At 33.5% G+C, this 26,525-nt stretch overlaps 2 protein-coding genes across 2 annotated transcripts in view; one reads left to right on the top strand and one right to left on the bottom strand.

Moving 5' to 3' along the window:
* LOC143145349 (neural cell adhesion molecule 2) overlaps positions 1-26,525 on the top strand; it is a 261,041-nt gene that overhangs the window by 89,182 nt on the left and 145,334 nt on the right. The window lies entirely within an intron of this gene.
* The window catches only part of LOC143145862 (uncharacterized), a 40,408-nt gene continuing 29,173 nt past the window's right edge, over positions 15,291-26,525 (bottom strand). The window contains exons 2-3 of the mRNA XM_076309639.1: positions 20,200-20,381; positions 15,291-15,930 (exon numbers count right to left, since the gene is read on the bottom strand). Of these exons, the coding sequence (XP_076165754.1) occupies positions 15,687-15,930; positions 20,200-20,381 (426 nt within the window). The 3' untranslated portion in view covers positions 15,291-15,686. The remainder of the gene's footprint in view (positions 15,931-20,199; positions 20,382-26,525) is intronic.

Below are 26,525 nucleotides of genomic sequence, written 5' to 3' on the forward strand. Positions count from 1 at the left end.
TAGTTTGTATAGTTCGCGTGCTAGAAGATTGCGTCTAGAAATATGGCGGGGTCTATTTGTTCAGGGTTTACACGGGTTTGTTCATCTACTTAGCCGCGCACTGGATATATTGGAAAATGTTTGAAGGTATTCATCTCTGTTAATTATCACTATCAATTACGAGCTCCTATACATAAAAAACTAAAAGGTTTCGCATTTTTACAGTTTTTCTTCAAAATTAAGTACTCATGGTGAATATATATTAATAACATAAATTTCTCTACAAATATACATAACTAGACACGTAAATATAAAAAATCATGCTTTAGTTGGATATTCACGGTGCATTTACGCTTTCGCTGTTTCCATACTATTTACAGTTAAAACCATACATTTACATTCATTTTTAATATTGAAATATTTCATGATTCAAAATTAATAAATAACCTTTAAAATGGTTATCTGAAAATAAATGAAGTAAACGATACTTTTTTTTTTAAATTAGATTTCAATTTTGTTAAAATTTAACCAAGCGAAATTTACAAAATTCTAAGTTCCCCTTTTTCAAAAGCTTACGGACATATTTAGTTAATATTGAATCTACGACGTTTACAGATATTGACCATTCTATATCATTCCAATTTCATTGAAATTGACATCTGCCACTACTGACCCTTCCCTTGTCAATTACGAGTCACTGGTTCCATGTAATGTGAGATTCACTCACTGTTGTTCTGTCTCCCTCACCTTCGGTGAATTCTATTAATTTTCCTTGTCAGGCGGTATCTGCGAGATTTGACTTCAAATTGAGATAAAAAATGATCGATTCGTTGAATAGAAATGTCTTCCACAGTTAAATCAAATTGAGCAGACTTTGTGCTTCATCCATCCAGGGACTTCTGTCATCCGAAGGTTCGATATCGTTATTTTCAAATATTATATGAACTTGTTTCGCGCATAATCTAATGTACATGTGCAGAATAAATACTTATTTATAAAAATTACACGAATTAAATCTATACAATCAAATTATTCGTCTGGTGAACACCTGGCTATACATATCACAGGTAAGTTTTTGTACCAGATCAAAGTATTTTTAAAAATCGCATCTATAGAGAAAGTAATCGAAAGTCGTAGTATAAATAATATTACGAATTATTTTTAACGAATGCCTATTGTTTATTATACACGATAGTATGATACAAATTGATATGCAAGTGTGAAATAACATTACACGGTTATGAAATGTTAACTTATGAAGCAACTGTATTAGCTTCTACAAGATTAATACTTATTTTCCTCTACTAGCAAGTAATGTTGACAGGTCACGATTTTCATTAATAGTCGATCATCTTATCAATTTAATTATCGCGAAAACTAATTTCCTTGCAAATAAAACGATAATAACCATCTATATATAAAGCAAACAACGGTTATGGAAAAACTAGTTTGTTCCAATAGCTTTTTCCTTAATATAATTAATTATTCTTCAAACGTTTGCGCCGCTACTGAGAAAATCGATTCTACGATAACCAGGAGGAAAATATATCCAGTGTAATTACATCCTGAATAATGCAGTCAAGTATCCTCACATAAATTTCTCTTTCATTCACTCTCCTTTACCGTATTATAATTCCAGTCCCAGCGTGTCCAACCACTTAATGACACAGTGTGCCTCTTATCGATTTCGATAAAAAATTGAAAAGAGCACTCGATGTTATTATGAATACCATAAAATTCAAAGTCCTTGAACAGAGTAGTGATAAGAACAAATGGGAGTTTCAATTTTCAGCCTCTTAACAATTTCAATTGCTCTTCATTTTATTTACTCAAGTGAAACAATTGCTTACAAAAATTCGAGGATACGTATACATGAATATTTATACATGCATGCGTACTTTATTTCATTTAATCAGTACAAACCCTGAAGCATTCGAGTGCGAATTTTTTTCATCTATACAGCATCATTCGCATAATATCAATGGTTTTGAACATTCTGAGATCAATAATATTAAAGAAAAGTTTTTATAATCGTTTATTTTATTCGATCTTGTTTCCAAGTTGCAGCCGTGTTTAATTTAAAGATGGACAAACTTTTATTGGAATAAAAGTTGACGAATAATATCAACTTATAGCGATTTATTTGCGACGCTTATTCGTTTGGACAGTTACACTTTTATTTGTTTATTTTGAAATATGTTATTCTGTAATTCAAATTCTAATTTATATTCAACAAGTAACGGACAAAAAGCTGTTTATCCTTTACTCATTATCCGAAATTTTTTTTCCAAAAAATTATCCAAACAAAAATGTTGTCTGTCTTTGGTTTAATTTTGAAACAATCCTCTTTTTTCATCGAAAATTTAATCACCGATTTTAATAAAGCATAGCAGATTTGTAGAACAGCCAAACATATTCGACATGTATTTTTTTATTATAGGATAAAAAAACATATTCGGTGCAATATATACACAGGTGTATTTAACTGTGTAAACAATTTTTCAATTTTTGTGTCCTCAATATCGAGGACAGTTTTCAACCATTCAGAAGTGAAACTTGACCATTAAAAAAAAAAAAATACGTGTGGAATATTTGGATTATTTTACAAATTTTCCATATTGATTTGAATATTAGTTCACTGAATGCTTTTTCTGCATACCCAAATATTAATATATTCCTTCTCTTTGTGTTTCCTTTTAATCAAAAACGTAGAATGACAAAGAAACAAAACTCCTTTACTTATAAATACATATATACAAGCAAATATAGCATACAATACTCTACAGACGTATACACCACAAATACAATTTTTTTTTACATTTAATAAACATTCATTCGCTCATCTTCGAAATTCAAGGAAAAAGTTATTCTACTAACGAATAACAAATGATAAACGAAAAATAAAGTACGATTTGTGAGTACACGAGTAAAATTTTAACCAAAGAATTCCTTACTCTTGTTCTCATTTAATCTTTTTACGAATAAAATCATTCGACTCTGATTCGTACGAGACACGGATGTGTCCTCGAACGATTAAGCGTTATTCTATAAACAAGACCGTTATCCGTTGTACAACAGAAGTGAATATTCGTAGCATGCGGTAGTTTATATATTACACAGCATGACTTCGTACTGATTATAATACGAAATAGTGTATATTTTGTTTTCGAGAGAAACAGTAGAATCGATGATGTTCCGGTCTCCGTGTAAAGAGCAGAACAAGCTCAATCGTCACTGGTTGCACACAACATATAACATATGGCGGTCGTGAAGGGATAGTTGGATAGTTGACTTGTGGTTACCGGTACACGGAGGATGTCGCACGGCCGGGACGTGCGGTATTCCCGACTCCTCTTGTTCTCCTGTCACCCTCCAAAAAAGGTGTCCTCTCCCTCTCCTTCGGGGGACGTGGATTCACGGAAGTTCAGCGTACTCGTTGTCCCGTCTTGGATTCGCGTCCCACTTGTCCCACCCGTTTGGGAATTAAATCTACTTAGTCGGTTGTTTTCCTTGCAAATTGAGGTTCCATGCGCTAAAGGCACAGCGTTTCATCGAAATTTCCTCTCTCAGGGAAAATGGATGAATTCCTCCAACGGAAATGAACTGTTTTCGCTGGAACGATCCACTTTCTTTGAATTCTCCCCGGAGTTTCGTCAGAACGAATAACAAACTGTTGCTTTTTCTTGGGGGAATTTAAATAACGACGAATTAATAATCGAGAAACGTCGAACGCTCCACGAAAGTTCAACGCCAGTGAGGAAAAAGTATACGTAACGAAGTTTTTCGTAGAATACGTTCATTCCTCCGGAAGATATTTTCAAATCGTTCTTGAACGATTTATGGAACGCGATTTATACTCGACGCGATACGCAGGTCTGGTTCTAATCAATATACGTGTTACTTTTATACTCGGGAGTGCAGTTTTCTGGTAAACAATTTTTTTTTAACTTTCAGATCATTTTTCCCTAAGCATCCGTGGCGTTTTCCGATTTTTACTAAGATACTCGAGATGTTTTTAGCAATTTTTATTGGAATTTTACAAGCAAAATGTGAACACAGTTTAATAACTTTTCCCTGTTAGTTTAAGAATTTCGTTATCCGGAAATTTTTTAACAAATTCTTTCAAACGAACAAGTCTATTTTGCATCCTTCTATTGTATTAAAATGTTTTATCAGGAACATAATATTATATACATAATACGTTCACAAATTGTAAACATAATTTCATTCCATGATCTTTCGCTATCTGCTGAATAGCTTCATAATTCCTTTCTTTTAATTTTAATGAAAAATTATTTTCATCAAAAATCTTTTACAAGTTCATTTTGAATTCTATCATTCTACTAAATTTAACTCAAAAGGAATTTTGTATAAACTGAAATTAGTGATAGTCGACACCAGACAAATAGACGAAGAATGTACTAACCTAGCTCCGATTACATATCTGAACATAGTCCGTATAAGATTATATTTGAACTCGTTTTCGTTAAAAACATCCTGCCAATCCATTAATAATACCAAGATACAATTTTATTTTCATTCATGGTTAAACATAAGCAATGGTAAAAATTGATTGCGACGAAAGTCAGAACCTTTAACGAGGAATGCTACTTCGTATTTTAGGCGTCCCAATTTTCGAGGTATCAAAAAATATTCTAGAAATGATGAGGACAGGACGTGTCACGCAATAATGAAAAAAATCTGTACCTTGGTAGAATGTACTATACATAGGAATTCATAGACCAACTTGATACGTACGCTTATCTTTCCCCGGGTCTTATCAGGGGCAATATTTTATCATCAGCGGGTGCATAGTCTACGTGCAGGAAGTGTGCTGCACTTTGTGCGTCGATATCGCTTGTCGACCTTAGGCAGAGTTCCTTTACATGTGGCGAGGTGGGCTTCTTCCTGACTCACGTTTCCTCAGTAGTGCACACGTGATCCCGCTACAGGCCCCGCACGTAAAATGGCACGTGTATGCCGAGCACGCGTACCTCATAAATAATGGTGGCTGTTGGCGCGAGAGTTGGATCGCGGCCGACGCGCAGAAAGTAGCTTCGAAAGCAACTTACAAGTTCCGACCAATATTGTGTTATTACTCTCAAGGATCGAAGGTTTCCGCCTCGAAGGTGGGGATCGGACAGGAAGAGGAATCGGGAAGAGGCACTATGAGGCGTGGCAAGGGAAAGAGGAACCGAGAGGCAAATGTTAGCTTGAGTAATGAGCTTCCTGGAACCTTTCAAAGTTTTTCTCTCTCGCTGTTGACAAACTGAGCCACACGATTTCTGATATCATTCGTGTTCTCGAGTGACTTTTCATCAAGTAAATTCAGTTAACATAATAGATGGGTTAACAGGACTAAGATAAATTAGACTAAACTTTTATCGTATAGTCGGTAAAAAGCAATTCTACGCTCTTTATAGTTTATTCGATACACAACAATTGGCAATAATAATATTTAAAGAGTAATGTCTGTTGTTAAAAAGTGTCATCACGTGTCCGTCGATTAGAATAAAAAACTCATAGAATCGTTTATAAATACTTTCTTGAAGTACAAATCAGCATTTAGGATGCTTGATGATCACTGCTCCGATTTAAATCAATATTTCCGATGATATCGCGATGCAATCGATTTTGTATTCTTTTTCCCGTTTTTAGCCTTTAATTGTTTTAATAAAGTGTGTCGAGCTGAATTTCTATATAGAGAATTCTTAGATAGATGCCCGCTTGTTCAGGTTCTTAAGTTTAGGGTAGCACTATAACATGGCTGGATAAAATGTGTACCGTTTGCTGCTATTTTTACCTGATCAATAATCATTGTATCGCATTTTACACTATATTTTCAACTTTGTTGGAGGAAATAATCATATCTACTCCTCCGAAACCATATTGTTATGTTACAATTGATTACATTGTAATTGTACAAATTACTTTTTCATTAGATATTTGTACTTTTTATTATGAAAATAAAGTATTGTTAAATAAAGATTGTATCATGTTTCCTTATACTTGTATTGAAATTGATTGTGTCGATCTAAAACAAAACCTCTACGCTACAATGTGCAACTAAACCTGAAACATCTAAAATTGAATTCGTTCGTGGTAAATAGCTCTTATAAACATTGTTTTAAGACAATGCTGCTAGAAACGAATGCACTTCCGTGATCCCGTACAAATTATTACTCGATTTACCAAGGTTTGGCAAAGAACAACGAATACGAAAGCGAATAGGAAACGAGTCGTCCAATGGAAGAAGGAAAAGATAAAACATGGAAGGGCTGAAACTGGTGGGAATTAAGTGTTTTTTTTTTTTTGTAATAAACGAGATACTAAACATGGAAGGCGCAATACAAATAAGGAAGGATAAAAAGAAGTAATACAAACAACTGTTAAAGGAAAACGTAAAACTGAAAGAAAAATAAGAGTATGGTAAAAGGTAAATAGGTTTCGTTAAAGCCTGTGATTGATACATTAGAAGTGAAGATGAACGAGGGTGATACAATTACTAGTATTAGGTTGCAAAATTGATTATGCAACGTAATGCCATGGAACGGGACGCTATACAATACTGTCCTTCAAATTGTCCCGTATGTGTCCCCATGATTTTCCGCTTTCAACACAAGTGTACTCCAAAACAAACGGGACAAAGATAAATAACAGCATTCAGTTCCTGGAACACTCACCTGTCCTTCAAGTTGTCGCGACACGATTTTGAGTCTCAAGTTTGATTCATTTTAGTTAAATTATGTCATTTGTTAATTATGCATTAAACTTGAAAATATACACGATTAAAAATGTACTAAAGGTGTCCTTTCTTTCATCAATAAGAGTAATTTTACTTATTTGCAAAATCGGATTAGTCTAACACGACTCTCAAGCATTATATTTGGCCCCTTTTGAGACAAGCGAACAATTATACAAAGAAAAATTACTTTGGAACTGAATTTGAATTACAATAATGAGTAACGTAATTTATATACTACCGCGTGTATTTAATAAAATAATGAAAAATTTAAGTGAAATTCCAAAATAAATTCACACAACTAGAAAATAATAAGTCCAGTAGTAGTTAGGATAAGAAAATAACGTTCCAGTAAGGTATAGAAGCACTACTCAATATTATAACACAAGTAACCTAGAAGTCAATATATAACTAATAAACAGTTTTTAATATGTAAGAATATCCTACGTAAAATTATATGTAAAAATTCAATCGCAACATCTTTTATGTGTTCAAAATTATATACTTATGTGTCCACCACATAAGTTGGAAATATATTTAAAAGATTCATACAAACAATATGTTTAATGGCTGCAAACAAAGATTTAAATAATAATACATTAATGTCTATTTAATTTAACAAGCGGGAGGTACAACGATGGTACTAAATCGGAACAATACAGATTTGTACACAACCGTTTACTAGGTTTACGTTACTGAACGATTCGAATCAAAATGAAGTTAAATGCGTATAAAACGAAAACTACAAACAGACGGATAGATAAAAGAGTATGATGACAGAGATTGACAACGTGCCCTAAAGCAGAAGGGTGAGGATGGGCGATAGCCAGTAGTGGACGTCGTGAATGGGAATGGTGGTATTCGAGTGAAAGATCGGATAAAGATTGCTGCACGTGCCGATTCCGGCGTTCTCCACCCGCGTGCCACCAGCCAGAGTGTTCACTGCCTCTGCACAAGGATTCCCAGTAAATTTTTGAACGTGATCGACGATAACCGCTTAGAAACATATCGAAGGAGAGTTGCGGGTGAACCAGTAGTATATTTGTCTATTGAGTTTCAGGACGATTTTCTAATCCTAGTGGATGTTCAAAATTGTGATTTTTCGCTTTGTCAACGGACTTGAGAAGTTTGAAAGCTGCCTTTATCATGCGTTCTTTCTATTTTAATAAAAACAATAGCAGCAATTATTTTCTGACAGCCGATGTCGATATAACGATATACATATATGTACTGTTTCGTGTAGAATTTAATATTTTACACGCGTCACGCGTCAACTTCATTTTCTGCGACTGGTAAATCAGGTATGATTTTGCACGTATGTACACATTGAATGAGTTTATTTTAATGACAAAGTAAACGAGACTACGTAGGTTTCGAAGATTGTGAGAGAGAATTACTGGGTATTGGTCTAATGTGTTTGAGTAGTGGTGTATCTTAATTGTTAAAAATAAATCGTAAGATTTCCAATGAATGGTGGTTGGTCAGGTTCCAATTCGGTGTGGTTAGTCAGGAATTGTTTCTTCAGAGAAACTGTGTCTCTTCTCTCGTCAAGTGTCCGCATGGGCACAGTTTGACTTTGATTCTTCTTATTCTTCCACAATCTTACTTCTCTCAAGTGTATGTAAAGGAATCTGAATATCACCACAGTCAATAGCAATACGATCAGCTACGTCTCGTTTCTCCCGCTTATCCCTCCAGTGGGACTACTCTCTCTCTCTGGAGTCTTCTCAAACTTGTCAAGTTGTACCTTATTTATTCATTCAAAAACATATAAACTAGGCATGCCCAATCTCGTTACTTTCCTTTACTCTTTTATTCTTTAATTCGTCTTTGGATATATGCTTTGTACAACGACCACATAAATTGGAAATATATTTAAAAGATTTATACAAACAATATGTTTAATGGCTGCAAACAAAGATTTAAATAATAATACATTAATGTCTATTTAATTTAACAAGTGGGAGGTACAACGATGGTACTAAATCGGCACAATACAGATTTGTTACTAGATTAACTGACGAGGCTTGAACTAATACCATATTGCTGCAATTTGGAAGGGTTTCTGAATAAGAATCGTAATAGTTTATGCAAAATCTAGAAAAGTGTTTGTCATGGATGAATTGAGAAAAGAGTAAGTAGAAAGGTTCGAATGACGAATGTTTCCGTTTGAGTGAAAATACTTGTTTTAATGAAAATTATTTAATTAAATTAACAGTATTAATATTCTAGAGAGAAAGGAAGGTCTATTCTGGTTTGTGAAAAATGTAGTGCTATGAGTAAGGGAAACCAATACAACTTGCAATTCCTTCCGAGATTGTTCTTTCTTTTTTCCTACAATACATTACATACTATATACGAATTACTTTATTTATTCTCCCAATGGTCTTTATCGAATTCTTGAGAAAATTCTACTATTGAAATGCAAATTTAAAAAAGAAAATTCAATAAAATAGTTATCTAGAACCATTATTAAGAGAAAGTAAGAAGTAATATGCATCTTTATTTCTGCCTCTTAGAAATTTGCAATATCATATCGTTATATTCTGACAATTTCTCAAGTATTCACAGAATCTTAACCTTCTTTTAATAGAAACTTTTAAGATACAAACAATTTATATTAAATGAATTTATTTTCGATAGATGGAATCTTTCATCATATTCACTCGTTTAATATTACAATGTTATACGGTAGATATATCACAAAAAATTTATATTAAAATTACATTACTAACATTTCAATTTTTTTAAGAAATTCCAAGCAGGGAAAAATCATTATTTTAATTTTATAATTAAATTTTCACTTTCATTCGGTTTCTGTAGATCTTTTGTCAATTTACAAATTTTAAGTCAGGTCAAAAATTAATAATTAATAGTTTTCAAGGAAAGATAATGAAGAAATATAAACAAATAATTTTAGAAGTTTAACTTTTTAGATTCCTCATAAAATTCCTTTTATTATTAATGCCTCATAATAATTCCTATTTTTATTAAAATGTTAAGAATATCGTTTACTTGTTCATTTGTTATACAAAGAAAATGATTAGATAATTAAATTTTCCGGTGATCTAAAGAGAAATTGGCACCTACTGTATATATCACTGGTTGCATGTTCGTTGTTTTCGAAAGTGATCTATTAATTATTACACGTTTCATGAGACATTGATGAATGCTCCTGTAGAAAATTGTTGCGATGATTATTGGAAACTTTAGAACTGTCAAATAATGAGTCGTTAATCGAACTAACCGTTAAAAGCTTCCGTAAACTGTGAATTTACAACCTATTAATAAATCAATGTGTTAATAATCTTTATTAATTGTAGTATCACTGCCCAACCAGTCTGTAATTATTCGAAACTCCGAGTAGTTCATCAGTCAGTAACTGATCGAAGTTCCAAATAAAATCTTCGTTTTGCAGTACATGTACATACATATTCCAGTTCTTTTCTGCATTTATTTAAAACCTCAAATGATCAACAATCTATCAGGTTCGATCACATTAATCAGACCGCAAACCTCCCAATTTGATATGCAACTTATAAATTAGAATGCATTTTCCTTTGAATAATTTCTATCCCACGAAATGCTTTTGCAACTCTTTTAATTTATATTGTTTTTTTTTTCCTCGTCGGCTTGCATCAAATTCTTTTGATTACTGCCCTCTTGCTTCTGACTTCTCAATTCACACGTGCGAGAACCGCTTTTCGTCGTAATATTCGTTGAATAGAAACATACGTTCTGCGGTTGCACGTATACATATTCGTTTATACCGTGAAACATGCATTAATCTTTTAGCCGTACTTTGCAAACAAGATAGAAAAAACTAGTTCAAAGAAGTCGACGGACCATTATTCACTTTGCCAGACTGATGATTATTTACGATAACGGACGAGAGTCTGCTCGTTCGGACGTGATAGAACGCGAAAAGGTATGGGGACATAATTTCTGGACGAGGCTGGCTCATTAATATTTAATACGCGTTAAGTGAAAGTATGAATTTCCCTTTAATGTAATTTCCCGTGATGTATGGGTCGTCGTATGTTCCACGTCAACGTAGAAGTTGATATTAATTGCGATATTTATATCGGTTAGAAGTGTATTGGACTTTCAAAGGTTAGAATGTTATGTAGTCTTTCGTAATTCCATTTGGTAGGTTTATATGACATTTACATATATTGTAGACGGTGGTGTTTGTTTAAAAAATACAGAAAATCAAAATTTGCGACTTTTGTGTATTTAGGTATGAACGTGCTGCACAAATTAATTTTTAGTTCCTTAGTTTTCTTTAACATTGAGAAGGATCGTTCATTTGCTCGCCTTCGTTCCATTGATTCTTTTCTCGATAAAGGTTCACGATAAAGAACCATAATCTTTTTCCATTTGCATTATTTTCACAAAACTTAAAAGACGATTGCACGTAGTCCATACTACGCTAACGCTGAATTGATAGAAGTCTCGGAACTTATCTTCTGCTAATCTTGTTCGTCTCTAAATGATCACGAAGAATCAGGTCAGCAACTATATCCGAAAGTTTACACATTACTGATAACTGTTTTAGTTTTAAACGCCGATCACATAGAATTTCTTCGACGAGAATGATCTCTTTGGATGGGAAAATTTCTAAACTTGTTTCGTAGAAAATTGCTTTGCTTATTTCTCCACCGTGGATATTGAGGGAGAAATATCTACGTACACGGCACCTAAACGCTATTTGATTCCATGTGGATTTACACCCTCCCTTTGTTAAGAACTTTGTTATTATCTGGCATTGGATTTTCGTCTGTCACAGCTGACGTCGCGTTGTCTTAATCATGCTTTAACTTACTTAGACAATATTAACACTAGCAATTTGGAGCTTTCACGGATGTGTATCGTAATCTAGAACTCTAAGCAGCGGGCTTAATATGAGTCTTGCGCATGCGTAAATATATCAGACTGGGAATTTTTGAAACTTGTACCAATTAGTATCTCGTAATGTTTGAACGTAATTGTGGATTTAAAGTGACCTAAACGAAATAAAAAAATGTCGAGCAATTTAGAATGATACTCATTTATGGGGTATGGGATTAAAACTGTTTATTTATACTACATCTTACACATATAGAATATGCAAAATAATTCGGACATTATTCAAGAACTCGTGAACGAAATAGTTAATCTATTATATTCATACTTCTTAACGTGATTTTTAACGCCTTATATATTTTCTTCGAAAGATTTAAGATTTCCTTAAAAAAGATCATATGGACAATTTCGTTTTTATGCGATATTCATCGACAGTGAATGGTCTTAAATTGTAGACGTTTAAAAAGCCTCTACCAAATACTATTATAATAATTCTCCTTCGCACCGTGTTATACCAAATAGTTACGAATATTTTTGCGACGCTGTTTTCTCTATACTGGACAAAAGTCTCAATCATAATATGTATATTGTATTATTATATTTTTAAATAAATCATAAATTATTTGAAAGGTCAGCTATCGAAGTACTTTTTGTTCTTAATACTCTCTTCACATTTTCTGCTTCAATGGTCAATTATTACAATTCTCGGGGGGAGTACTTTTGAAACTCACTGTACATTATCTACTTCCGGTTTAAGTAACCGGCAGTGCTTAAAGCATCGGCTTGCCTGTAATAACTGGTGCTCGCTGAGTTAGAGTCAGTAATTAAGTTAATGGTACTCTTGGAATAATGCCACTTTAATTCCGAAATATACTTTCGTTTCTCGGTTGGAGTACGCACGGGAGACGATTAACGTGAAACGTGGAAACGGATCAAACCACCCGTTTAACCATTATGCATTCACGGGAAAAAATTGTAGAGAGGAGACTTTTCGCGAGAGAAGTGTAATAACAGAAGAAGTTTCTTGTAGGAATACAACCATCCGGTATTTTGTTACACAGAATGTTGCAACCGTCAGGATAATCTTGTTCCCTTAAGGCGGAAAGGACTCCCTAAGTGTATACATAGAGTTTGAAGAATAATTGCGTTCTCTCGTGGCACGGGCGTACAATGGTTTTTTTTGAAAGTAACCCGACAACGGTAGGGGCTCTTTTTTAAATTATGCGCATCGTCTAGATGTGAATTATTTCTAAATGAACTGGTTTACTGTAACGTGATTACGAAAACCATTTCTATCGTTTCTTTTAAAAGCGGTATCACTGAAAATATAAAATCTCGTTTCGAGGCTATACTTTCGAAAATGTTGTTACTTTGTGGAGTTATCAGTTACGAATCGGATACTCTTCGTATCATTTAATGGTATACGTGAAAAAGTGTTTAAACATTACTCACATTTATTTTTTGCTCGATACTACGAATGTGTGTACATACTACTATTAGAACGCTCTATTTTATAAATAAGAAACAACAGAGTATAAAACTCGGACAAAATTAACGTTTCGCAGCAGGAAAATTGGAATTTATATGAAATCTTCTTATATATATGACATAATTTTTTTGAACTTGTTTTCGAGTTTAAGGTGTGATATTCAAATATTTTCGTATTTGATATTATCGTTGCTAGTACTTTAATAAGTAATTATTGGTAGATATAAACTGTTACGAATTGAATCTATTTTAAAATGTTTATATTCTCTTTTATGAACGGAATCATAATGAAATTTTTTTGTCGAGTTTCGTTAACCTTACGAGACTGAAACGTGCTCAGAGAATTTTCCTCTCAAACTATTTGCTTCGTTTAGTTACATCTTTTTACAACGAATCTACTACGCACTTGTATCGGTGAAAATTTGTCAAAGAAACTGTCCTCAAGAGCTCGTACACTTAACGGCTCTTTGAAACTGTATTTTTCCAGCAAAATTTTCATACCTTTCGTTTCTTTTTCAAGAGAGAAATTATTTCCTTTATGTAAGCGCCTTGTGTAAGTAACGGTCAATTTAAAAAGTACAAGCCGAAACAAATTCATTTATTGCCGTGACACGATAGTGCACAAATGGAGTATACCGAAACAGAAATGGTAACAGGACGATGAAACTGAAAATAGAAACACGAAATAAAAGGGGAATTGTCTTTTTTTTTTCGTTGAAAACTAAACTTTTTAAGAGACCTGGCCAATGTCGAGCAAGCCAGTTACTCGTGTGACCGATGTCCACGCTTTCAGTTGTCTCTCGAATTTCATTCGATACAATTTCCGCTCGCTTATCACCGAAACGCGCAGTTTTTTCCTCGAATAAAATTCTGTCCACGAACATCGCGCAATCGTAAACATACCGAACATTCGCCGAAGCGCGGCATTTATCGCGGTGCTCGGAATTCCAGGACTTGAGAATGTTTAGAATTCCGAAACGGAGCGCGCCCCGTGCTATACGACCGCATTCTTCGTCTCACGTGACGACCAGGAAACTTTAGGAGCACCACTTTTCCGTAGGGTCATTCTTTACTCGTGAACGCTTCGTCGTATTGAAGGACATTGCAAAACGCCTTGTACCGAACGTCGAAAGCAAACGATTGTCCTTTCCGACGAAATTTCAGCAATGCTACTGTTTTTTTTTTCCAGGAAGTTTAATACAGTACCTTCAACATTTCAGATAATAAAAATATACGACGGTTCAGGAAATGGGAATGCTCGCTTTTCAGGTGTTGATTACTGTATAGAGTAATACAGGCTGCCAGAGGGTCGTTCTACGTATAAAAATAAATTGAAAATATGCAATAAAGTTTTTTGTACGGAACTATATGTTTTAGAAAATTAATCCTGTTCGTGAGTGCGTATAGTTTGGCTAACGTGTAATTGTATTGATATTTGTAAACATAGATGGTGGTTTGGTAAATATCTTGCTAAAATTTGTTATTTTTTAAGATATTCAGGTTTAGAGTGTCAATCAGCACTTTTCTCTGTCCTTCGTGAACGATGTTAAAGATGTCGCCCATTTAGATAACTATGGTCAATAGTTTTTGATGATTCTTTTTCAAATTCTTCTTATTGCGAATTAAAACCCCGATCTATTCAGTCTAAAAAATCTCATTCTTAACCTAGCAAAAAATAAAAATTATTAAATGGATAAAGAATTGGAAGATTTTTTCATTTTCATAATATTAGTAATATGAATATCAATGAGGTAATTATTTACAGAAATATAAATAGCTCATCTGATTTATTAGAGTCGAAGTCCGATTGAAAATTTAAAAAAGGGTAGCAGTTTTTATTTTGCACAACACTTGTAACTCTTCGTTGCTATTATTTATAATTGTGTTTTACGAGAGTGTGATCAGTAGTGTTGAGTATGAATGATGCGTATTTAAATTGAAATCGTGTGATTGATATACCTACATATGTACATACGTATTTAGATTGAAGAACAGCAGAGTTTCGTACAATTGTTTAAACATCGAATGTGATTGCAGTAATGCGTAGTCCAGCGTTGCAATTTCTTTTCTGTTGATACATTTGTCCTATATTTCGATCTTTCAGTAGATTATTTTGATTATTTGTAGCAGAATTATTAGCGTGTGCTGTTAAAATTTGATTTTACATCGTATAATGATCCTATAAAAGAATTATAACGAACAAAATTTATTTTACTATATAATACACAATCTTCAACACACTACGATACAATACAGTTTTAATTTAAATTGTATAAACACTATTTTCTTATATCGTTAGATTTCAATTCTTCAGAAACAAATACACAAGATTTCATATAGTTCCAGTTGATTTCAAGAGTAAGGTATCCCATAAGAAAGGAAGAAGAAGATCTAATTTATACAGTTCTTTTACTCATTATGTTACCCATAGTTTATATACGCTGACATTATGGACCGTTTGCTAAGTATATACTCGAAGAAGCAAAACTATAGTGTTACATTAATCATTGTTATAATTTCATACAGTAGATATCCCCGCGAACGAATATACCGCAAATGGTATATCAGGAGATTAAACAACGAAAATAATTGCGAAAGGCCATTTCACACGATAAAGTCTGCAAATGTTTCCTCATTGTGAACGAGCCTGTAGGACCTGCCGGAACGGAAGGTAGGGAGTGGTTGGCAGAAAACGGTAAGGACCATCCTGGGAGCGCTTCGTCATCTCTGATAACTCTTCGCGGTCCTCCAGCTCCGGTGAATCCCAGGGCTTCCTAACTCCCAGCCTCTTGGAACTACCTCGACGCGCAGTTATCTCGGGCCCTTCCAGCGCGATCGGACACTTCGTACCGGCGCGGCTGACATTTCCCTGGTAGCTAAAAAGGGAGAAAGAATAGGACTGAGAATGACGAAGTCTGGAGATTAAAAATTCCGTGGAGTTGATAAGAACATTTTTTCCCCCGTTGTCGTTAATGCCTTCGGGGAGCAGAAATTTGTTGGTGCATTCTAGGAAATTTTCACGATACTTGCGTAATAAATTAGCTCACACTAACCGGTACAATTAACTGTTCTTATTACGAAAAGGTTATTTACAATGCATAGCTGTCGAGTTACACAGGGTGTCCTAACTCAAATACGTTAAACATTTCCGTTAAACACATTTCATTCGAGATCGACTTTTCCAAGATTTCGAGGTTATCGAGGTTCTCTTCTTCTATTAAAATTATACGTATACAGTTGTTGTTACAGTGTATTAGCTGACGTTAAGAGGAATGTAATCGTTTGTATGACGATATGACCTTCAAATGACCTTGGAAATGACAAATTTAGAAAAGTTTGGAAGTATGATAAATAAAAGTAATGAAACAATTACAATGGAAAGATCAGTGGTAAATATTTATTTTTGCAAATTCTCGAAATAGAGTCCATTAACATATATGAATTTCTGTAGACGTTAATTTCTGTAGACTTTTAGTTTATATTCTATGAACTACACGTCTACCTTTGTCCATGCCCATTCATATGTTCGCATTTTTTTTTTAAGAGAACTGACTCTTTTATAATCGACAGTAATAAAAAAGAAATATAGACCGAATTTCATCGTTAGTAATCAAGCAGTCGATCTGACGTACAATAAATCGCACAAAAAGGAATAACAATATAGAATCAATCATTTAGATTAACGAGGAACATTCGAATGGAATGCGTCGATTCCGTGTCCAAAAAGAAGACATATTCGCGAATGCGTTTCCTCTTTCGAATTTTACTTTTTCCTTTGCGCTGCCACAACGAAAGGACCAATGAAAAATCACTATGAGAGACCGCAGTCAAGCGGACATAAATTCCAAAGCGGTACGATACACTGCGACCGGGGCTGTTTATCAAGGCTCTTTCACCTCCCGGAAGAAGTAGAGTTGGAGATCTATTAATTTTGGAGTAACGGTTCACTAACCGTCAACAGATATCCGGTAGAATCTAAAGAAGGAACGACGACGGTGTATAACCTCTCGGATACGTGTTTTCCTCCCATCGGTCGTCTAGAAAGCCCAAGCGAACGGTAAAAATCGACTGAAAATATAGCTCGACAGAGGTGATTTTAAAGTGAAATGCCATAACCTCGAATTAAGATGGACATTCTCTGTGATGCACATATTTACAAAATATTGAGAAGCATATTTACAAAATATTGAAAAGCATATTTACAAATTATTGAAAAGCATATTTACAAAATATTGAAAAGCATATTTACAAAATATTGAAAAGCATATTTACAAATTATTGAAAAGCATATTTACAAAATATTGAAAAGCATATTTACAAAACGTCTTACATTCAACAAATATGTAAATGAGAAAATCATAATCGTCTGATAATTATGTAAAATATGTATTTCCAGCACATTGGAATACAAATGGAAAGTTTCCGGTGGATTATTATTCGTTATTGAAAATTATAATATGAAAGAAAAGAAAAAAAAGCTTCCTGGAGTATTTGTACAAAATTATTCGTTCCCGGTTTGGAACATGAATTTTAAAAGGGATGACATGAATGTAAGAGGGCGTTTCGTTCAAGTATTGCTGTTGGACTCGTTGGTAAGATTGTAGCAAATATTGCCTTAGATGTAGTTACTTGTTTCATCGACTCTGATTTAGAGTTCTTAAGATTTTTTAGCAGCGGTTTTATAATATTCAATGGAGGCTATCTCTATACTTTTAGTGCAAAGTATGGTGATAGTAATGAAAATAATCAGACGTTTGAGTTATTATAAAACAGGAAATTTGCAATGAAAATACATTATTGGATATATTAATTATAATCATGAAAACTTAATACGTTGTATTAATTTTATTAAAATTTTTTAATTATTTACGTATAATTGCATAGGCATAAAATATTTTTTGAATATAGCTCTTCTAAATTTAAGATACGTTGAAAATAATCATATATTTGGGAATGGTTTTTTTTTTTTTGCTTAAAAATAAGCTTCTACAATTACAAAGGTATCATATACCTTTGAAAGCTTCGTATCACATTTCCAATGTTTTCAACTATAAATTTAATTCGGTTTGAAAATAAGGTTTTCAAGTTCATTCGATCATTTATGCTTTGGATAAAAATATTGGCAAACAGAACGGTTTCAAACGGTTTTAAATAGCGATCTGTTCGTTACGATTGCAAATGTATTGGTAGAAAAATCGGTGAAATTTAAACGCCTGTTTCGTGAGTGCGAACTGTTTTTAATTTACGAGAGGTGCTTGAAACATTATAACGTTGTTCCGTTTATAATCGAACGAATTTAAATTAAAAAGTTTGATATTTAATTTTAGAACCAAACGCTGAGAAATTGTTTAATTTTTTGGAAAGAGAACACTCCGCTGGTGAATGATTATCGAGGGAGATATTGTTAAATAAAAATTAAAATTCTATTTAACTCGGAAAAGAATATCGCAACGTGTATGTATATTTTGGCGGTTTAATTTTTTGCAGTTGTACATTTATCCAGTCCAAAAATTATTGAAAATAATTTAGAAACCATTTTTTTTTGTCAAATATTACGTTGTTAGAGATTCATAATTGTTAGAAATTTTAATAACTGCAATGTTACAAATTTCTTTCATTTATATTTAAAATTATCTGCAAAGCAAGTTATACCAAACATTTAACACATTTTTTCAAGAAGATTCATTTACTTTAATTGACTTAATTTTTAACGCAACGTTTGTTTAAATTTGTTCAAAATAGTCAATACCGAAGGAAGGTGAGCGAATACCGTAGATTAATTGTTAAAGAAAATTTTTATCCAGTTACATATTATTGCACATTTTCGCAAACGAAAACCGTGCAATAACAGAACGGACGTTTTCACGTCTTTTATGGCACGAGAGGGTGAAAAACGGTGTAGCTTGCACAAGCAAGTTTCTCGTTGATCTTGAGCGAACCCGGTCCTTCTATACACCGTCATACTAATTAAATGTTTACCTGTACATTGGTCGTGCTTCCCGGTACAAGTGGTCCGACTTTTTTCCAATTCCCATCCATGAATTCAACGTCGTGAATGAGAAGGAACGCGAAAGCAGGAAGCAAAATGGAAAATGGAGAAACAGGCAGATGGTCGACGACTGAAGAGTTTCCGGTAGGTAGGAGTGAGAAAATTTCATTGGTCTCCCTGTGAGATCGAAAAATGGCGGAGTTTAAAGTACTCCCAATATCAAGAGGATGTTGCCAGTAATAACATCGTTGAAAATTGTAGTTTGAGACGTCTGAGTAGATGGGTGACCGACCTTGGTCAGCGATAGTGCTAACGAAACGCGAAAGAAAATGATGGGAGTCGTCTTTGTGCGACGATCAATGATCATCACATGGAGGATCATTATTTATGAAAACGGAGCTTTAAACAAACCATTCAACGCTCGTACGAATTATTACCAATTCGATAAATTAAACACTATTTTTTGTAACGTAAAAACAAAGTACAAGAATTGCTGAATCTCTTTAACGTGTTGTCACTCTATCAATTCTAGAGTTTTCCACTCTTTTAAATTTCTATCTATTTAAAATTTTTCGTACTGGACACGGTGGACATCGTAGCAAAAGTTGCAAAAATGACAATACAATGACACGTTCGATACAGTATCGTGACAACTTGTGCGTTATTACAAAAAAAGTATACGAAAAAGTTGATGGAGTATTTTCGTAAGTATCCGTATACATCGGTAAAAATGTGCAACACACTTTTCTCCAAGTAAAATCTCAAATTTTTACCACTTACCGACCTGAGAGCCCCTTTAACGACCCGATTTATAAGATATCGATTCGCCCGTAGTCCCGTAGGAACGTGCCCAGGGGCATCGTGACTACCGTGCTCGTCAAGATCCGGTCACACGCGGGGAACTTTCACGCTTCGTTCTTGTAACTTGGCAGGGATCAAGCTCTCCCTTAAGTGGCAAACGTTTCGCACGTGTGCGCGGCCGCGACCGTTTCACCAACGGAACGTGAGCGCCACGAATACAGGGAAACGGACCTTTGCTGGGGCTCGGCTGTAGCCATTGTTTTCGCCTTAACTATAGCGTGGCCTACTTGGCACGGCTAGACGAGGTGGTAAATTAACAATTAAACTGTAACAGGATTTTCAGTCGTCTACCTACCGGAAATCCAATACCCGTCGCCTCTTCGGCGTCCTTAGGAGCGTCCGCGAGGACCGTGGATAATTAAACGCAACCTGTATGACCGACGTACGGGGGTCTCCTCTTCCACCCTCAACCCCGTAGTCGGGCTTCCTGTTGCCTCTCCCGTTCGCAGCGCAGCCGAGAACACAACAGCTCGCCGTCTGGAAATTGGAATCCTGTAATTTATGGTGTTCACCGAGGACAGGACAGTTGGATTAATGTCCAGCTCGTGTGCGCGCCATCGCGAAGTGCTCGACATCGACTGGCCGCGTGTATCGTTATCTGGGGAAATCGACTTTTCGCGACTGCCGCGATTGTCGATGCTTGCCGGATACCACGGGAGATTGGTCGACACGGATTTTTTTTCTCAGTTTGCAGCTACGTGGCCGAATCATGGAATCGTACAAATTTGGTAGCAGAATTTATCTGAGTCAAAATGGAAATTTATTACGGTAACCGACCAACGGAATTTGATAACGCGGAACGGATCTATTTAGATAACTAAAATCATTTTTATTATTTTAATAGTAGGTAATATTTCCTTTGGTACATAGAGCTTTTCTATCGTAAATTTAATACGAATTTATATGAAAGAAAAATGTATTACTTTTTATTGTTGGTTTAAGAAATTATTATCGTTATCGAAGCAAACACACTTCAATTTTTGTCAGATTTACTGTTGTCATTTTCGGGTGATATACTTACTTAGAAAATTATCATCGACGATGTGATCGATTCCACCGCGTGAAAATGGAAGAATACTTAAGGCATATGTTGGGTTTGATGAATTTTTAGTTCACAAATATTCGTTTCTTCAATTTGTAACCTATGCCATATTCCATCGCTACTACTTTTCAACTTTAAGAAAGAAACTACCCCTTATATCAAAGCCACTCATTTCGTTTATTCCTATGTAATTTTTATATTACAAAAGATATTAAAAAATGTTTCAAATACAAGTTGTACTGTTTCTGGAACAATATAACTCTTCCTTTGTTAATAAAAATGCAAACTACTTCTTTGTAAGAATTTTGTAGATTTAATAAAGCATGTTATTCTTTGTAACTTTATATTTACCTGGTTTTGTATTTTTCATGAAGAATTGTGCATAAATTGAAGCAGTGAAAAATAACAATTGTTTAAATAATAATGTACCATAATATGCAAAGTACTGGAAGTTCAGTGTATGTATTAAAAATGCTCTGGGTTAATGAATAGTTGTGATAGAAAGTTAGAATTTTAAAAGAATTATTAGACTACTATTTTCCCTTATTATGCTTGTTTACCATAAAAAATAATATTGATTGGATTTCTTTTAACAGTCCATAAAAATTTCTTTTGTGCATTCTTTTCTATATTAGGTTAAAAATCAACTTGTATTCATTTATAGTCACGAAAATAAATTACTTTGGTTAATAGAAGCAATATTGTCTTTCTGTGATATTGTTTGATTTACACGTAGTGTTTCATTTATGCTAAAAGTACTAAATGACCTCGAAAATAAAATTTCTCCACTGTACCATACTGTGGAGATATACTTTTCATATTATTTAAAACACTTTCTAGGAAAGTCTATTTCTAGTCAAAAAGTAATATAAAATAATGTTTTAGTTGTTATGAATTTTCAAGATCGAAATGCTAAATTAAGAAAAATTGAGTAATTAGTTCTCATCTCATGCCTGCTTCCTTAATTTTGTATCACATTTTAAAAATTAATGACCAAAAGTGAGATAAAATTGATTTGTAGTCTCTAATTTTCAGAGCTTTATGTACAATATTCCTTTTCAGGTTGTTACAAAATGAAATAGTTGTGTCAGGAATTAATTGGTGTTATGTATTTCCCTCTTGCTCGGTACTAAATTGCAAACTTGCATTAATTTATTAAGAAGATAATTTGTATCCCATCAATCATGTCTACTTTCAATGTAATGTTAAGAGATATGAATATTTTACGATAATTTTAATTACTTCTCGATAATTTGCTAGCCGATATCTCCGATAAAACAGGAAGCTACGTTAAAAATGATGAGCGAAAATAAAATAAAATTACCTCTCTAGATTATACGTATTATCCGTCTACGAGAAAAAGGTACAACTTGTTTACATCCTCGATCCACCCGTAGTCCATGGCCGCTTTTGCGATCGCAAGTAAGAATCACCGTTGGCCGAAGACCATGACGAAGATCGATGGCGGTGATTCCAAGTCCGAGTGAGAACGAATTCGTAGTAAGCTGCATGGGCGTAGGCTCCCAATAAAGCGTCAAGTATTTATAAACAGTATAATAATTCGCTTACGGTTATCGTAAATGATATTGCTCGTAATGAAAAAATATATACAATTTAATATGCGTGATAATTATTAATACTTTTAAAATTATTCGTAGAGAAACGAACTAATTTATCAAAGAAAATATAAATCCGCTTATACTTACTTCTATCAAGATAAACTCTATATAATTACGATTTACTCAAAAACAAATTATATTAGTATTAAAACCAGTCTAACTTTTCTTATTTGTGATGTAAGAATTTATCTAGATAGAAATGAGTATAAGCGGATTTATATTATTTTCAATAAATATTAGGTTATTCAATAAGTTTTATCGAATGACAAAACTTATTGAACAACCTATTACAAGTTAGTTCTGTTCGCTATAAATAATTTTCCAAATATTAGTGAATATAACGTATATTAAATTGTATTCATTTTTTCATTACGAGCAACTTATCGAATTAGTGACAGTATTTAAATAGGAACGAAATCATTCTGTTTCTTAATAGCTAACATTTGATTGGAAAGCTGCGCCAATGGCGTAGTATTGTCTCACTGTTTCGCTACGGTCGCCGTTGATACTCATCGTCAAAGATGCTTACACGCGATCATACGAACGACAATGCACTACAGGCGGAGCGAAGATGTAAACACGTTGTGCTTTCTTCTCGTGAACGGATAATACGTACCGTATCGAAATTATTCTTCATTTCTCGTTTGTAAGGAAACTGGGTTGTCGATTACGTCACGGTTAATTTTACCACCCATTTCAAAGTCATGGACGTTTAGTTCGTATTATTGGTTTTCTGTGGTAAGGCTGTTAGCTACATGCATTTACTTTGAAATGAGAATTTCTTCGAATCTTTATACAGTCAATTCATTTAAAGTTCCAGCAAGAACAATTCTCAAAATTGGACAATCACGATATCTATTAACGTAATGAATCATCCGGCACACTCGAATGGTAATTGCCCGATCTCACCTTCTTCGATAATTAATTCGTGCAATATTCTCGAAACTTTCATCGCTTCGTGCACAGGAAACAGATGTTTGAAATGGTACGACAGTACTAATTTAATGTACTATTACAGGGATTGAATTTATTATTGTAATGGCGGCACAATCATAGGAATACCTTAGTTGATGTAAAATTCGGTTCGTGTTTTAACGATTGAACAATCTTTTTTAAGATTTTGTATTATGCTAAATATTACATCGAAGATGACTGTAATTTGTTACATTTACGGAAATTGAATAATTAAATTAATATATATATATAAGGCATGCAACTCTTTCGGTCAATTCACACTTTATCTTTCACAAAAGACAACATAGTTATCGTAGTTTTATATCAAGTTATCAAGTTGTTAAATACAGTGGAACCTCTCTAATACGAATCTCCATTATGCATCTGTTCATTCTACTATTTGAAAGTTTTATCATCTGAACAGAGTATATCCTTAAAGAATATTCTTTACTTATCAAATGATTATATAATGATAATTCATACACCGAAGAATAATAATTATATAGTATCGAGAATTACTATAAAAATACTTTTTATGATATAAATAAACTTTCAGGACGAATCCATCTAGTAACTATTCAATAACGTTAAGACATTAATATAAATTTCTCGAGATTGAATGATCAAGACAGTATGATTTATAAGGGCGTTGGATTAATTTTTTTGTGCTGTACAAAGATATCGAAAAAAATATAGGGTGTTATTTAAAAGAATATCAATGACGTTGAATTCTCATAAAAATTACCTTAGAAAAGCGCAATGTTATCGTTACACATACCTAGTCAAACAGTGCAACTTTGTCTCGAAAAGTCTTTTCATTAAACTATAAATAACGAACATATCTAAGTGTTCGAAATAAAATAGTTCACTCTGTACATCAATTACTGAAATATGGATATTTGAAGATTTCAATACAAATATTGCGTACAACTGTTTTTAGACCACCATTCATTCAATGTAAAACATAATATTCGTTAAAAGTGACAAGCGACTATTCTAATCGTGAATGTTACTTCTCCGTTCAGAGTTACTTACAGAAGCCATTGACACTGCACAAATATTTCCATTTCAAACATTCTCTAAGTATTTAGCCAAAATTCTTACGACCAGCCGAAACATTGCACAAACACATCTGTTTTAAGACTATATACGACAATTAAACGTGGCCTAGCTGGCTTCCGGTGTAATTAGGGCCCCTCGTTATACGCCCGCAAGAGATTTATTATATGTCCCCTTAAAAAAAGGTGCGTCACGTAGTCTGGAATCCGCGTGCCGCGTAATAATAATAACTTTTACTATGTGATGTAATTAGCAATCTGCTTTTATGCCGGCGGTCTCCTCTCTCGATTACTGCAAATCGGGTTTCTCGAGATTTCAACCTAATTGTATCCTCCAATTCGATGCGAAATGCATCCACATGAAATTTAAGAAACTAGAAACCTGTGTCGTTCTAGGTACAATATACAATCAAGATATTTCTTATATATTTATAGATATAATGTAGTAATATATAGAAAGATATTTCTATATATATTATTTTAATTATTCAATTTCCGTAAATGTAACAAATTACAGTCATCTTCGATGTAATATTTAGCATAATACAAAATCTTAAAAAAGATTGTTTAATCGTTAAAACACGAACCGAATTCTACATCAACTAAGGTATTCCTATGAAATACTTTCATTTAATTACATACAGTGGACTGTCAAAATTATGACAATATAGATCTTGTTCAGTAAGTTTTGTCGTTTTTTTCCATTGTAAAAAAATACTATGGCACTTCAACTTTGAATAATTGTAAATGTACGAACGAGTCGACAGATCTACATGAAAGTTCACACATGTTCATCAAACAGTAGTACCATCTTTAGAAAAATAAAACGACGAACCTAATAGCGCCATTTTTTATCAAACGACAAAATTTATCGAGCAACATATTACCATTCGCGAATTATAGATTTCAATTCGAAGTTACAACTTAGTCATTTTTGACGAAGAGTTTCTTAGAGATTTGGAATCTTTTTGGTATAATTAACCACTTTATTCTTGTACGAGTGCTACAATTGAAAGTATCGAACATTTTGTAAATTGTTAAAAATTTTAAATGTTTTGAATGTTTTCGAAATTTTTAACGTTGCAACTATTAAAAAAAAATAGTTTGAAATCTTGAATGTCTTGAATGTTTTGATTGACAGTTAAAGGTCATCTTGGTATAACGATAAATTAAATTAAAATATATTTACAACGGATGTAAAAACAAGACTTTATTCACAATATTATTGTTTAATTTACTTCTTTTCTTACCGTATTTACTAATTTATATTATACAAGTATTATTAATACAATTCACGAGGTAGACATTTTGAACATTTTCTTAAATTCTTTGTTGCCCTTCTGCAACAATATTATTCTTTACAATAGTAGCGAATATAGTAACAATTTAAGATCAAAAAGTTTTCCAAATTGACAGACAGAACGTGTACAAAAATACTTTTCAATGCAGTTTCAAAGTTTCAAAGTTCAAAGAAAATTCAAAATTTTAGTTTGATCTTACTTTACCTCAATTTCGTAAAAATTAGCGAAATTTTAGACAGTTATGGATAAAAGTACAAATACCTGTATTTTAATATGCTCGTTATTTACTCGTTGTAATAAATTCAGTGATTAACGTAATCGTAACCGACAAAATGAATTTATTTATTATAAAGACCAGAGAGTGATATATCGTAATTGAAAATTGATAAGTACATAAACGTGCGTCGTGCGATTTCAAGTGGTCGGAATAAAACATGAGTTCCATGTCCTTTGACCGCTATAAAGGTCCCAATTTATTTGCGTATAAACGGCGCACCACGTTGCAATCGGAACGAATTCCAAGGCAAACCAACTGGTACTGCCAGCTCTCCAGGGGATTAAGACCCCCCAAACCTAAATCAATTCCCGTTTGACAAATCTTCGGCCGATGCTGGACGACAGCGGATATTTCATTGGTGGTACAATTT

The sequence above is a fragment of the Ptiloglossa arizonensis genome, chromosome 4, assembly GCF_051014685.1.
Source record: "Ptiloglossa arizonensis isolate GNS036 chromosome 4, iyPtiAriz1_principal, whole genome shotgun sequence".
Classification (NCBI taxonomy): Eukaryota; Metazoa; Arthropoda; class Insecta; order Hymenoptera; family Colletidae; genus Ptiloglossa; species Ptiloglossa arizonensis.